The sequence below is a fragment of the Parasteatoda tepidariorum genome, chromosome 4 (genome assembly GCF_982258835.1).
Source record: "Parasteatoda tepidariorum strain Cologne lab strain chromosome 4, Ptep-v5.0, whole genome shotgun sequence".
In the NCBI taxonomy this organism is placed as follows: Eukaryota; Metazoa; Arthropoda; class Arachnida; order Araneae; family Theridiidae; genus Parasteatoda; species Parasteatoda tepidariorum.
The window spans coordinates 71,381,957-71,393,108 of NC_141758.1; the positions used below are offsets into that span (position 1 = coordinate 71,381,957).

An 11,152-nucleotide genomic window follows, 5' to 3' on the forward strand; every position below is an offset into this window, starting at 1 on the left:
CGCAATTTTTATAACGGGATCAGATGGATTTGCTTTTTCAGTCAATAAAATGGAATGGTAGTTCCTTGTTTTCTAAAAAAACGTAGTCTCTATAGTTCAATTAGAAAGAAGAGTGGTCCAAAGTTTTCGGTTTCTTAATCTTATTTTTCGTGTATTGTACCGTATTTCTAGAACTACTTGCGATAGGCGAAAAAATTGTTACACTCGATTAAAGCTTGTTTTTTTCAAAGATAATTTGGTAAAAAAATATTTATATTAATTTTTAAAATATTTCTTTTAATAGCAAAGTTATAATTCTTCTTTTATATATGATTTCAAAATGCATATAAAAGGTTCTTTAAACGAAACACTTAACCATCTAATCTAGATAATATAAAGCTGAAAAAGAAACTTCAAAACATATGTAAATTAGACAAAAAGATAAATATATTCAAAATTTTTATCTTTCCCATGACTTATTATTACTGAGTTTTATCTTTAACTACAGTGTTATCTCTGATTAGGAAGAAATGCGGATAAATGTATTGTCAATTATCACAATAAAGTTTTCTTTCATGTACCATTTTCAATCTAGATATGAAATGGAACTTTATTTTCAAGATGCATTAAAAAATTATTCAAAAAGAATTTAATAATAAATTTATTTTTTAGAAGTTCACGTTACGATATATAAATAATAATTTGAATTCGATACTGGTAGAGTAAATATTTAGCATGCTTACTAGCCCAAGTGATTATATGCTTTTATACGACCGAGTAAGAATTGATGAAATTAAAAAATACCATGTTCCATGCATGGCTATCAAAGCTGCCATACCGAATCTCAGCAAAGCATACAAACCAAATCCTAATTTTTGGAAAGAAAAGACACCCATAATTGTTGACTACAATGATGCAGCTCACCGATGTGCGTACTTACATAAATATGCCCCCCTGCATGCATGTTTGGTTCAAGATATGCTTAATCGAGCTTTGAGAGAAGGAGAAGATATTATAAAGAGCGTGATTAATAATAATTTGTGTTTCTTTAATCTATGTAGTCTAGGTGGTGGACCAGGTATAGATGTCATAGGAGTTTTATCTTGTTTGTACAAAGAGTTCGGACCATTCAAATGCTCTGCTCAAGTTATTGAATCTATGATTGGTTGGGAGAATACGTATGACTCCGTTCTAGAATGCTTACGACAGCTAAACTATAGAACTAATACCTTTCGAACCTCTTTCGTTAGCGCAAATTTGCTCGAAAAAATGGATGCGGAAGTGGAAAGAGCAATAAGATCAGCTAATTTGATAACCATGGTGAAATTTGTGTCTGGTGCAGTTTGTAAAGATACTGATCAGATGGTTCGAGTAAGTACACAATAATTTATATTTTTATTTTTCTCTTTTGGTTATATCGGTAAACGACGCAAGCCACCTGCAGCGACTAAATCTTCCGCATACACAAACTCACCACTTCGCGGTTCCATATACTCATCCACCAAGACAAACTCACTTCTTTGTAGTTTAAAAGAGTCCCGCAGCGGACTGATCGTAAAGACACGGTTCCCAGTAGAACACCGGAATCAAGCATCACTGGCAGTGGTCAGTAAACGGGTGGGTGACCACTTTGATCAGCCTGCGTAGGGACCGAGGGTGTGTGGTATTGGTCCTCGTTAAACTGTTCTACCGTAAAGTTTAGACTTTGCGTGCAGGTCATCGGGCTACCAAAGCAGCGAAGTCATCCCTTCTGCGGAGGATCAAAACTGCAATGGCATGTCTTCGGATCACCCTCAGGGATGTTTCCCAAACATTCGACAATAGCCCAGTCCAGCTCGTAAATTAAGTACCTACCTTGTGGTTTAAAAGCAAAATATCCGGAATCGGCTAAGCTGCGGCAAACACTTGGTAATAGGTTGCTTAGCATTATCGTTAATCCCCACGATAGACGTCGAAATCCTTATAATTTGAAAAGGAATATATTATTCAAGTTTAATTTCTATTTTAGTAAGAAAGTTTAATTTCGCATTAATGTGAATTAGGATTTTTAATTACCGTGATAATTACAAAATATCGAAATAAAAATTTTATAGTTTTTTTCCCAATATTTGATAAGGAATATATGGGTGAACTTTGAGACTTTCTTTTTGGTGGAAAACTTTCACTTACCATAACTTTTAATTGGGGTAAGTACCCCCGAATACCGATAATCGGAAAATATCGAAATGAAATTCTTATATCTTTCTTATTATTTCATAAAAAACATATGGGTCCGAATTTGTGACTTCTGTTTTGGTATAAATGTGTTATTTGAAATTACTATCAATTAGACTGATTATTCCTTTAATTACAAAATATGAAAATAAGACTTTTTACTTTTATTTTCCAATGTTTTTTTTAAAAATGTTTTCTTCAATAAAAAAAACATGTTCCAAATTTTAGCTTTCGTAATTTTAGCCCGTAACAAGTCTCTTTAGACTTGTAACAGGCCATAACTGTCTGGCGAAACACCTTTTTAGTATAAACATTTTTGACTGTCCTAAATGCAAGCTCTGTCGCCTTGGGGAGAACATGGACCTGCCCCATATTTCCGTTTGTCCTGAGGTCTTCTCCACTAGGGTGTGCGGACGCTATTGGGAGGCTAGGGCCCGTATGGGCTAAGCATGTCACTGTGCATTCTATTCTATTTATCTCTTTTTGCCTTGTTTTTCTTGTTATTTTATCCTTTTTGTTCTTTTAAATTGGCCTGCCATGGGAAAAAAATTTTTTTTTAGCTTTTTAACTTCATGGGAAGGGAGAGTATATGCAATGAATCGATTAGTGAATGAGGGCTTTGTTTTTAATATATACGGATTGATTTAAAGGCAGGATTAGTACTTCTAAGACATTGGGACTTTTGAAACAGTTAGTTATTAATAAACACCGTAAAAATAGGATTTTTACTTATTTAATTTTAAGGTCAATAACATACATTTTCAACAACTTAACAAAACAAAAATAATAATGATAAGCTTTTTAATAAGTAGAAACGGGTAAAAAAAGAAGGTATTAAAGGAAAGAAAATATTAAAAGAACTAAATGTTTCAAAGTATGCAAGCGTAAAGAAGTATGAAAGCTAACGCCCGTTTTGTCAAAAGTTCTCAAAACTCAAAAAAAAATTTTTTTTAGCTCTTGCTTTAAGTGTAAGCCAGACAGAGACGCGTTCCATAACAATATATTTTTATTTCATAGTATGTAATTTTAATATAAATCATTGAAAACAAAAAATTGTTCCTTTTTTTTATATAAAATAAAGAAACTTATCTAAACCAAAGTTATATGTAAATTTTAAAAAAACGTTTTCATAAAAATTCCAGAAAACACTAGCGCAAAATGCAGGATTGAAAACGACAAAACAAGTTTAGTTACAGAAGAAAACTAGAAAAGTGACACTCCTTTCAATTTCCTCAGCCAATCAAATGTCTTTGTTTCCAATATCACCTACCTACATCATTAATGATTTGTCAGTTTTTCATTAAGTGTTTGTTATACCTTACGTAAGTATGAATTTTCGATTCCGATGTGAATGATAGTTTGACAAAGATTAAAAAAATATACATTAAAAACTGTGATTACGGAACACCATGCTCTGGTTATGTTAATAGCTAAATCTGCATAGGAATGACAAAAATTATTCTTGTTCTTTTAAGAATCAAAATGATCGTTTTGAATATTTGTTAACATATTATTATTATTTTATTTCTTGACGTTATTAATGATTAACTTTGTTAATAATTTTTAGAATATATTCAACGCTATGGAGCCTGGTGCACTTTTACTTTTCATTGATAATGCTGCCGGAGGATTTAGTCAGTCAGTATCACGAATATCGAAAAGATGCCAACTTCGTTCAGTTTTTGGACCTTTGGAACACGAACTTTATTATGATGAGATATTTAACGTAACAAGATACCGTCACCAAAGTTGTCACAAGATTAAAGTGACTGTACATATGCTTATGAAGCCTTATGCATCGTCAACAAAAAAAGAAATTTTATTATCTTCTAGAAGTATTGACAATTTATCACAATATTCTTCTTCTAAGATGCCAGTCAGTTGCAAAAAACAGATAACAAATGAGGACATAAGAAATTTAGAAGAACAATATGAGTATAGTGATAAGGAATTTAGTGATAGTTCTGACAGTTTGAACTCTTTTTATTCCTCTAACTCAGAAGAATTTGTTACTTACTACTCCGAAGATGATTTGGATGACTTTGAGAATGAGAGTTTGGGTTATCTACCTCCAGTCAATCAAGAAAAACTAGATTATCATGACAGTTTGAACTCTTTTTATTCCTCGAACTCAGAAAAATTTGCTACTTATTACTCCGAAGATAATTTGGATGGCTTTGAGAATGAGAGTTTGGATTATCTAACTCCAGTTAGTCACGAAAAACTGGATTATTATGAAAACAAATTATCGTCATCAGCTGATTTAATGTATTTTTCCTCTAATGATTCTGATGCAATTCAAACATATTTAAATCATTTACAACCCATATATAAATTCATAGAAAATAGTTTCAGTCGTGAAAAAAATGCTACATCAAATTATCCATATGAAATAGGATGGCCAACATTAAAAAACCAATATTCTTCACACCTATTTGGTTGTGATGATCGGACAAGGAGAAACGTTATTAAAAAGCCTTCGATTCCAGAAATATCTATTTTCCCGTATTGGTCTATTATATCATGTTTACAAATGTTTATCCCAAGCATACCTTATAATTGGCAGTTTAGAAATATGAGATCAAGAACAAGTTTTGGATCTGATGTGAAAGATATACAAAATTATCCTTATGAATTAGGGTGGCCAACATCACAAAATTAGTATTGGGTATTCTAGTTTCTAAACTTAGCTTCAGAAAAACTAATAGCTATGTCACAGAATATGCAAAATTTTAACATTTAATCATAATTTATGAATGGCATATGGGAATTCGCCCATACATAAATGGATTCAATATCGAATCCAAGATCGTTTAACAATTTTACAACCATGCAAGTAAAGCAGTTTGTTTGCCATTGTTATGCGAGGCAGCGAGCGGAAGGTACGGTCGTCTATTTATTTAAAACACAGCATTATTATATATAATAAAAGGGTGAACAGTTGTCCAGCTTTCAGTTGACCTTATTCTTGATGGTGGCTCTCTATATTATTATCAGAGGGCAGTACAATATGCTATGATTTACACGAAAGCTATGATTTACACGAATCGGAGGTGCTAAGATATCACAGGACTTCCGATTTAATTTGTTTATCGTTTTAGGATTCAGGGGGAATGTCACGGCCACTTCGACCGATGCATTTTTGCTGACCTGTTTCAGTTTAGAGAACGAGTAGCAGTCATAGAAAGTCATACTCAGACTATATTTTTATTTCAATAAAATATTTGGATAATATAACTATATTTGTATTTCAATATTGTGTCTCCTATTTCACTTTTTTGAATTAAAATGATAATGTGATGGCACCTGCCATAATACATTAGCACTATAACAGGACTTATTTCATCTTGTGGGAAGGGTATAGAAATGAAGAACAAACAATAGTTTTTATCTGTAATTACACAGGCACTCTACGTCTATAAACTTTCGTTACTGAAATCTTCACTTGCAAGATCCTGATTATTATTGCTAAAGATGCATCTGCGATGAGTCATTTTTATTTTAAACTAAAAATTTTTCTTCAAAGCATATTACATTTCAAAAGTGCAAAGAAATAAAAAAAAATCTAATAAAAATTGTAATAAAAAATAATACACAATTTTTTTAAAAAAATGTTTCACTTTGAAAAATCAAAATATAAATGTATTCTCTTTCTTGTATTAAAGACTCCTTGTATTAAAAAAAATAGAGAGCGGAATTAGACAACCTTTTGGTGAAAGCATAAAACGATGTACAGTAAAAATTTTTATTGTAATTGTGTATTTATAAAACAGATTTTAATTAAATTTCAAATATTTTATAATTTCATAATAATGTTGATATTGAATAAAGATTATCAAGAATTTTAATCATAATACCATTTAAATGTTAAGAAATGAAAACTCATTGAACTAATATCTAAAGATGTTTCAGAACATGTGCTAAAAAAGAATATTTTCCAAATGTTATTAAATTCGAAAAATATGCTTAAAAAAAATCACATTTTAAAATATTAAGAGCGTAGGAGAATAAATTCAGAAATCAAGTTTTGACAAAATTGTAAATTGGATTAAAGTGAAGCATACTTTATAATTTTTTGTGTACACATTTCTTTTTCCATGTACTTATTACATATATTATCAATATATGTACTTAGAATTCATTTTTACATATTATGTTCATGAAATTTACATTTCGGTACATATTTATATACACTATCTTTTTTATGTACATGTTTAAAATCTTTAAATCTTTTTATTGATACAGTGCACAATTTATTTATTTATTTACTAATTGAAAATAAATATTTCAAAGTAGTTAGATTAACAGATTAGATTAACAAAGTAATTAGATTAAAAAAAATGTTGGAAAGGGAACAGAATCTTAAGACTTTCATTCGAATATTATAAAAAAAATTCAATTCCAAAAAAATGCTGTACACAATGCACAATGATAAAAATTACTATGATTTATTACATTTTACTTATACTAATCCGTAACAGAACCTAATCATGGAGATTATCAGTAGTGATATAATGACCCTTTAGAGCAGGGATGGGCAAACTTTTTCGGTCGGGGGCCAAAAATCAAGAAAAAAATATTTGGTGGGCCAAGTAAAAACTTCAAAATTTAAAAAAAAAGCGATACACAAGTTTTAATTTAAATATTTAGTGAGATGAAGGAAATTGCGATTCCATTTTTAAAAGTTCCGTATATTACGGTTCGAAGTGAGATGTGCTTATTTTAAGGAACAAGGCCAAATGCTTTTCTGTTAGTCTACTTCTGAAAGGATTTTTTCTAATTTTCATAGTTGAAAACCCTTGTTGACATATATAAGATTAAGCAAACATAGCACTGATTTTCTGGCCATGAAATATTAAATTTTGGAAACTAGCTTTTGGTAATGATTTGTAAAACTTTGGCATATTTAGAAACAACTGCTTCAGATGGTTGTTAGATTGTCCGCTCTTTGGAGCGTAAAATGCGCAGTCTGCCAAATGTGAAGTACAATTTACCTATATTAGATTCCATAAGTCAGCTCCTCGAGAAAGACAAACGATAATTGGAGCCAATCTACGGCTATTCTATAAAGAACTTCTGCTTTCAAGATTTTACCAATTGAAGCTGTCTATTTCCATCAATTTATGTTTTGTAGAACAAAAATAGAGAAAGTAAAAATGTCATCAGTACTTTGTTAAAAAAGGAAAAACAGAAATAATTTTAAACATAGTCGACAAGAAAATGGATGTATATTGTTTATATTTGTCACTGATCGGCAAATAAAAATTCTATCCGCGGGCGGGATAAAATCTTCCGGCGGGCCACAGTTGGCCCGCGGGCCGTAGTTTGCCCATCCCTGCTTTAGAGACATGAAGCGTTTACATGAAGAAAGAGTTGACTCCGCCCACTTCAAAATTTCTTTTGACTAAAAATATGCAAATATTTATGGTCTAAGTTTAACATAACTCGTTTGTTGCTTAAAACAGAATTTTTTTTAATTCTATGATGATAATTTCAATTTTTTTCAACATCATTTTCATTCAGTTTTTTATTAGTAGTAATCAGGAGTGAAAAATTACATTTAATAATAACAATAAGGTGTCTGTCTTTGTCTCTGCAATAATCTGTCTCTGCAGCAATCATTTCAATAATGTGATTCCGATGGCTTGACTAAACAGGAAGGTAAAAAACGTACAAATTTTCACCAACTATCTTTCTCCATTTTTATCTTCCCTTTTATTTTTGCTCTCTGTTTGTGATTTTTTTTAACCTTAAAAAAAAATTTAAAATAGAAATGAATAATTACTTAAAGCAAAAAAAAAAAAAAAAAAAAACGGGGGAAATAGAAAGTTAAGCTTCATATTAGCATTTTTATGAAAGTAATACAAAAAGAATTTTTTTGTAATTGTAAAAAGGAATAATAATTTAAATGATTAAATATTCAACCCTTAGATGCATGAATTTTTATTTTTAATAAATGTTTGAAATCAATTGGAAAATAGGTGCAGTTGATAGAATTTTTTTTATTTATCATTTTACTGAAAGCAGGGACCGATCAAGACAAATTCAGGCCCAAGACTCACCAAATTCTTTGGGCCCCTTACTAAATATTTTGAAATTAAATAACTGAAGTTTACATAATATTTTGAGTAATTAGTCCTAACAATAGAAAAGAATCTATTGAGCTGCATGATTCAAGATAAACATTCTAAGAAATTTTGATAGCAGACAATTGAAGATTATTTTTCTAAGATAAAGTTTACGTATGTATAAATTAAAGCAAAATATAAAACAACAAAACAATGTTATGTCAAAATTAAAATAGTTTGGTGACCACAAATAATTGAAATCAGTGATTTCTGCTAAAAATCACTGATTAGATGAATTATTTTTTTATTGTAAGCTTTAATTGTTTTTTTATTTAGTACTTAAACCAACACAAAGCTATCCCAACTTCCATTAGACTTTTTATTAATTTTTGAGGCCCTTCAGATTTAATGGGAGGCTCTGAGACTTAAATGGGCCCTAGGCCCATGCTTATTGGGCCTAGGCGATAATCAGGCCCTGACTGAAGGACAGAAATATAGACATATTTCTACGTCATCATATTTCTACGTCATTAAATCTGAGTTTCACACTACAGCATGCAATAGTATAATATTTCAAAAGTAAATTTTTATGAAAATAATGCTTTTCAAACGTCTACTTTTTATATAAATAATCGTAACTTGTGACATCTGAATAAATGAAATTGCACCCATGCTAACTATGAAAATTGTCACAGATAGGAAAATGAACTGCCAAAGATTCTAGTTGTGTTTGGAAAGGACAAAATAGTTTTGATAAAATTAAAATTAAGGAAGCAAACACACTCTTAAAGCATGTTTAATATTGTACAGAGGACACATTTAAAACTAGCTACAAATTTAAGAAGAAAAAAAAAAGGAAAAGGGTAGTCAATTCCGTAAAGGGGAAGTGGAAATAAATTATAGGGTCAGGTGAGGTAAAGTAGGTATAAAATCAAGCTTTCTTAGAAGGATGCTCTAAAACCAAACGATTCAATTTATTTTACTGAAAATTTGGATGCATTGGATTCAAAGAGATTAAATATGAAGTGTAACTATTTTGTTTGATTGTTTTCTTACAGTAATGCATTAAAAAAAATGTTTTGATATACCGGCATAGTTCTAAAATAAGCAGGGCTCGAAAAACCGCCCGTCCTCGGCGGTCAAGAATTCCCAGCGGACAACGAATTTCTCGAATCCGACGTCCGCGCGGACGGCCATTTTCAGTTAATGTTCGTGATACAATTTAAATTTTTGTTATCTTACAAGAGTCTAGCGCTTCACTTCTAAAATGACCCTTTAATCTGGAAATACAGCAACATACTTTGTATGGTGGAATTGATGTTTTCTCTGTCTGGGAGTAATGCAGCGCTTGAAAGGGGCTTTTCAGCAATGAACTTTAAAAAAACACACATAACGTACTGGTTTTAAACAAGTAGCGTTATAAACGTAATTATGAACATCTACCTAAATGGAAAATCCCTTTCAGACTTTTGTGCAGAAACCTCTGTAAATCATTGGCTTAATTGTGGAACTGACAAACGTCATAATTGATTCATTTATAAAACGTAGTACCCTCGCATAAATTAACATTCCTGATAACTTGACCTTTGCCATTTAAATTTTTTCATAAAAGAAATAAATTATTTCATAAAAGAAATACTAGGTTACTATTAGTAACCTAGTATTACTAATAGTAACCTATTCAACAAGGGGACTACTATACTAGGTTACTAATAGTAACCTAGTATAGTTTTCATAAAAGAAATACTAGGTTACTATTAGTTACCTAGTATTACTAATACTAACCTATTCAACAAGGGGACTACTATGTAGGTTACTATTGGTAACTTAGTATAGTAGTCCCCTTGTTGAATAGCTTAGAGAACATATCCTAACAAGAAAATGCGGAACTCAAATGTTAAAAAAAGTGGCATTTCTGCTTCAAACTTTCCATCTGTATTAAAACTTTCACGGAATATATAGTTTAAAAAAATTAAAACTAATAAATACATATTTCAAGCAAATCAAATTTTATAAAAGAAAAAAAGTAGTAATTTAGAAAGCATTAAATCTGGGTCTCGTTCAGAGCCAACCTGGTGTTCCAAGCGGTTACCCGCCTTGACCGCTGGCCACTGCCCTGAAGTTGCCAAGACTTGGCGATTATTCTCCCACAGATCATGATACGAAAATCTCCCCATTAAAAGGACTCCGACTCCAATCTCGAAGATAATCGGAAGCTAAACTACTCCCAAGCTTCAAGTGTTTGGAGGGCAATACCGCTCTTCGGCCAAAGAAGAGACCAGTCACACTAAATGAGAAAAATCAGAATTGACATATATGTTTTTTTTTTTTTTTGCATCTAGTATGATTTGTTGTTGTTGTTAATTTACATCGCACTAGAGCTGCACAATGGGCTATTGGCGACGGTATGGGAAGCATTCATGAGAATGATCCAAAGACATCACAATTTTGATCATCTGTAGAGGGGATGGCAGCCCGACGACCTGCACGCGAAGTCAAACACTTTACAGTAGAACCATAATACGGTAGAACCATACGGTAGAACTGGGTAGAACAGTTTAACGAGGACCAATAACACCCATCCCAATAACACCCACCGCAGAATGCTCGTCAAATAACAAATGTTTAGGAGCATTTTCATCTACGCGCAAAGTTCATTGATAATATTATGGAAATGCAGATGTGAACTTGATTGACAAGTTTTTACGTAGTGAATATATTTCACCATTCAGGTGCTCAATCGCAGCCGCAAACTTTTTGATTACAGTGTGAGAACGGTTCTTCCGCAGGTTTTCGGGTATGCGCAATGAGATGGATGATGTAACCTTTTTGTCTTTTTGTTTACTTCCGATTCAGACTTCAGAGAATCCGTTAATGAAGCAGAAGTAGAC

The 11,152-nt window shown here is 31.5% G+C and overlaps 1 protein-coding gene across 1 annotated transcript; it reads left to right on the top strand.

The window, feature by feature from the left end:
• Positions 1-548: 548 nt before the first annotated feature.
• Positions 549-5,431, top strand: LOC107452464 (uncharacterized). Its single transcript, XM_016068944.4, has 2 exons — positions 549-1,350; positions 3,761-5,431. Exons 1-2 carry the CDS (start codon positions 715-717, stop codon positions 4,853-4,855), a joined length of 1,731 nt encoding a protein of 576 aa, XP_015924430.1. The 5' UTR covers positions 549-714; the 3' UTR covers positions 4,856-5,431.
• The last annotated feature ends 5,721 nt before the right edge of the window (positions 5,432-11,152 follow it).

What these genes read in the sequence shown, in the direction of transcription:
- LOC107452464 (XM_016068944.4), top strand. Translation starts at nt 715, where the DNA reads ATGCTTACTAGCCCAAGTGATTATATGCTTTTATACGACCGAGTAAGA. An exon ending in ATACTGATCAGATGGTTCGA is followed by an intron (nt 1,351 to 3,760) that starts GTAAGTACACAA and finishes AATAATTTTTAG; the next exon opens with AATATATTCAACGCTATGGA.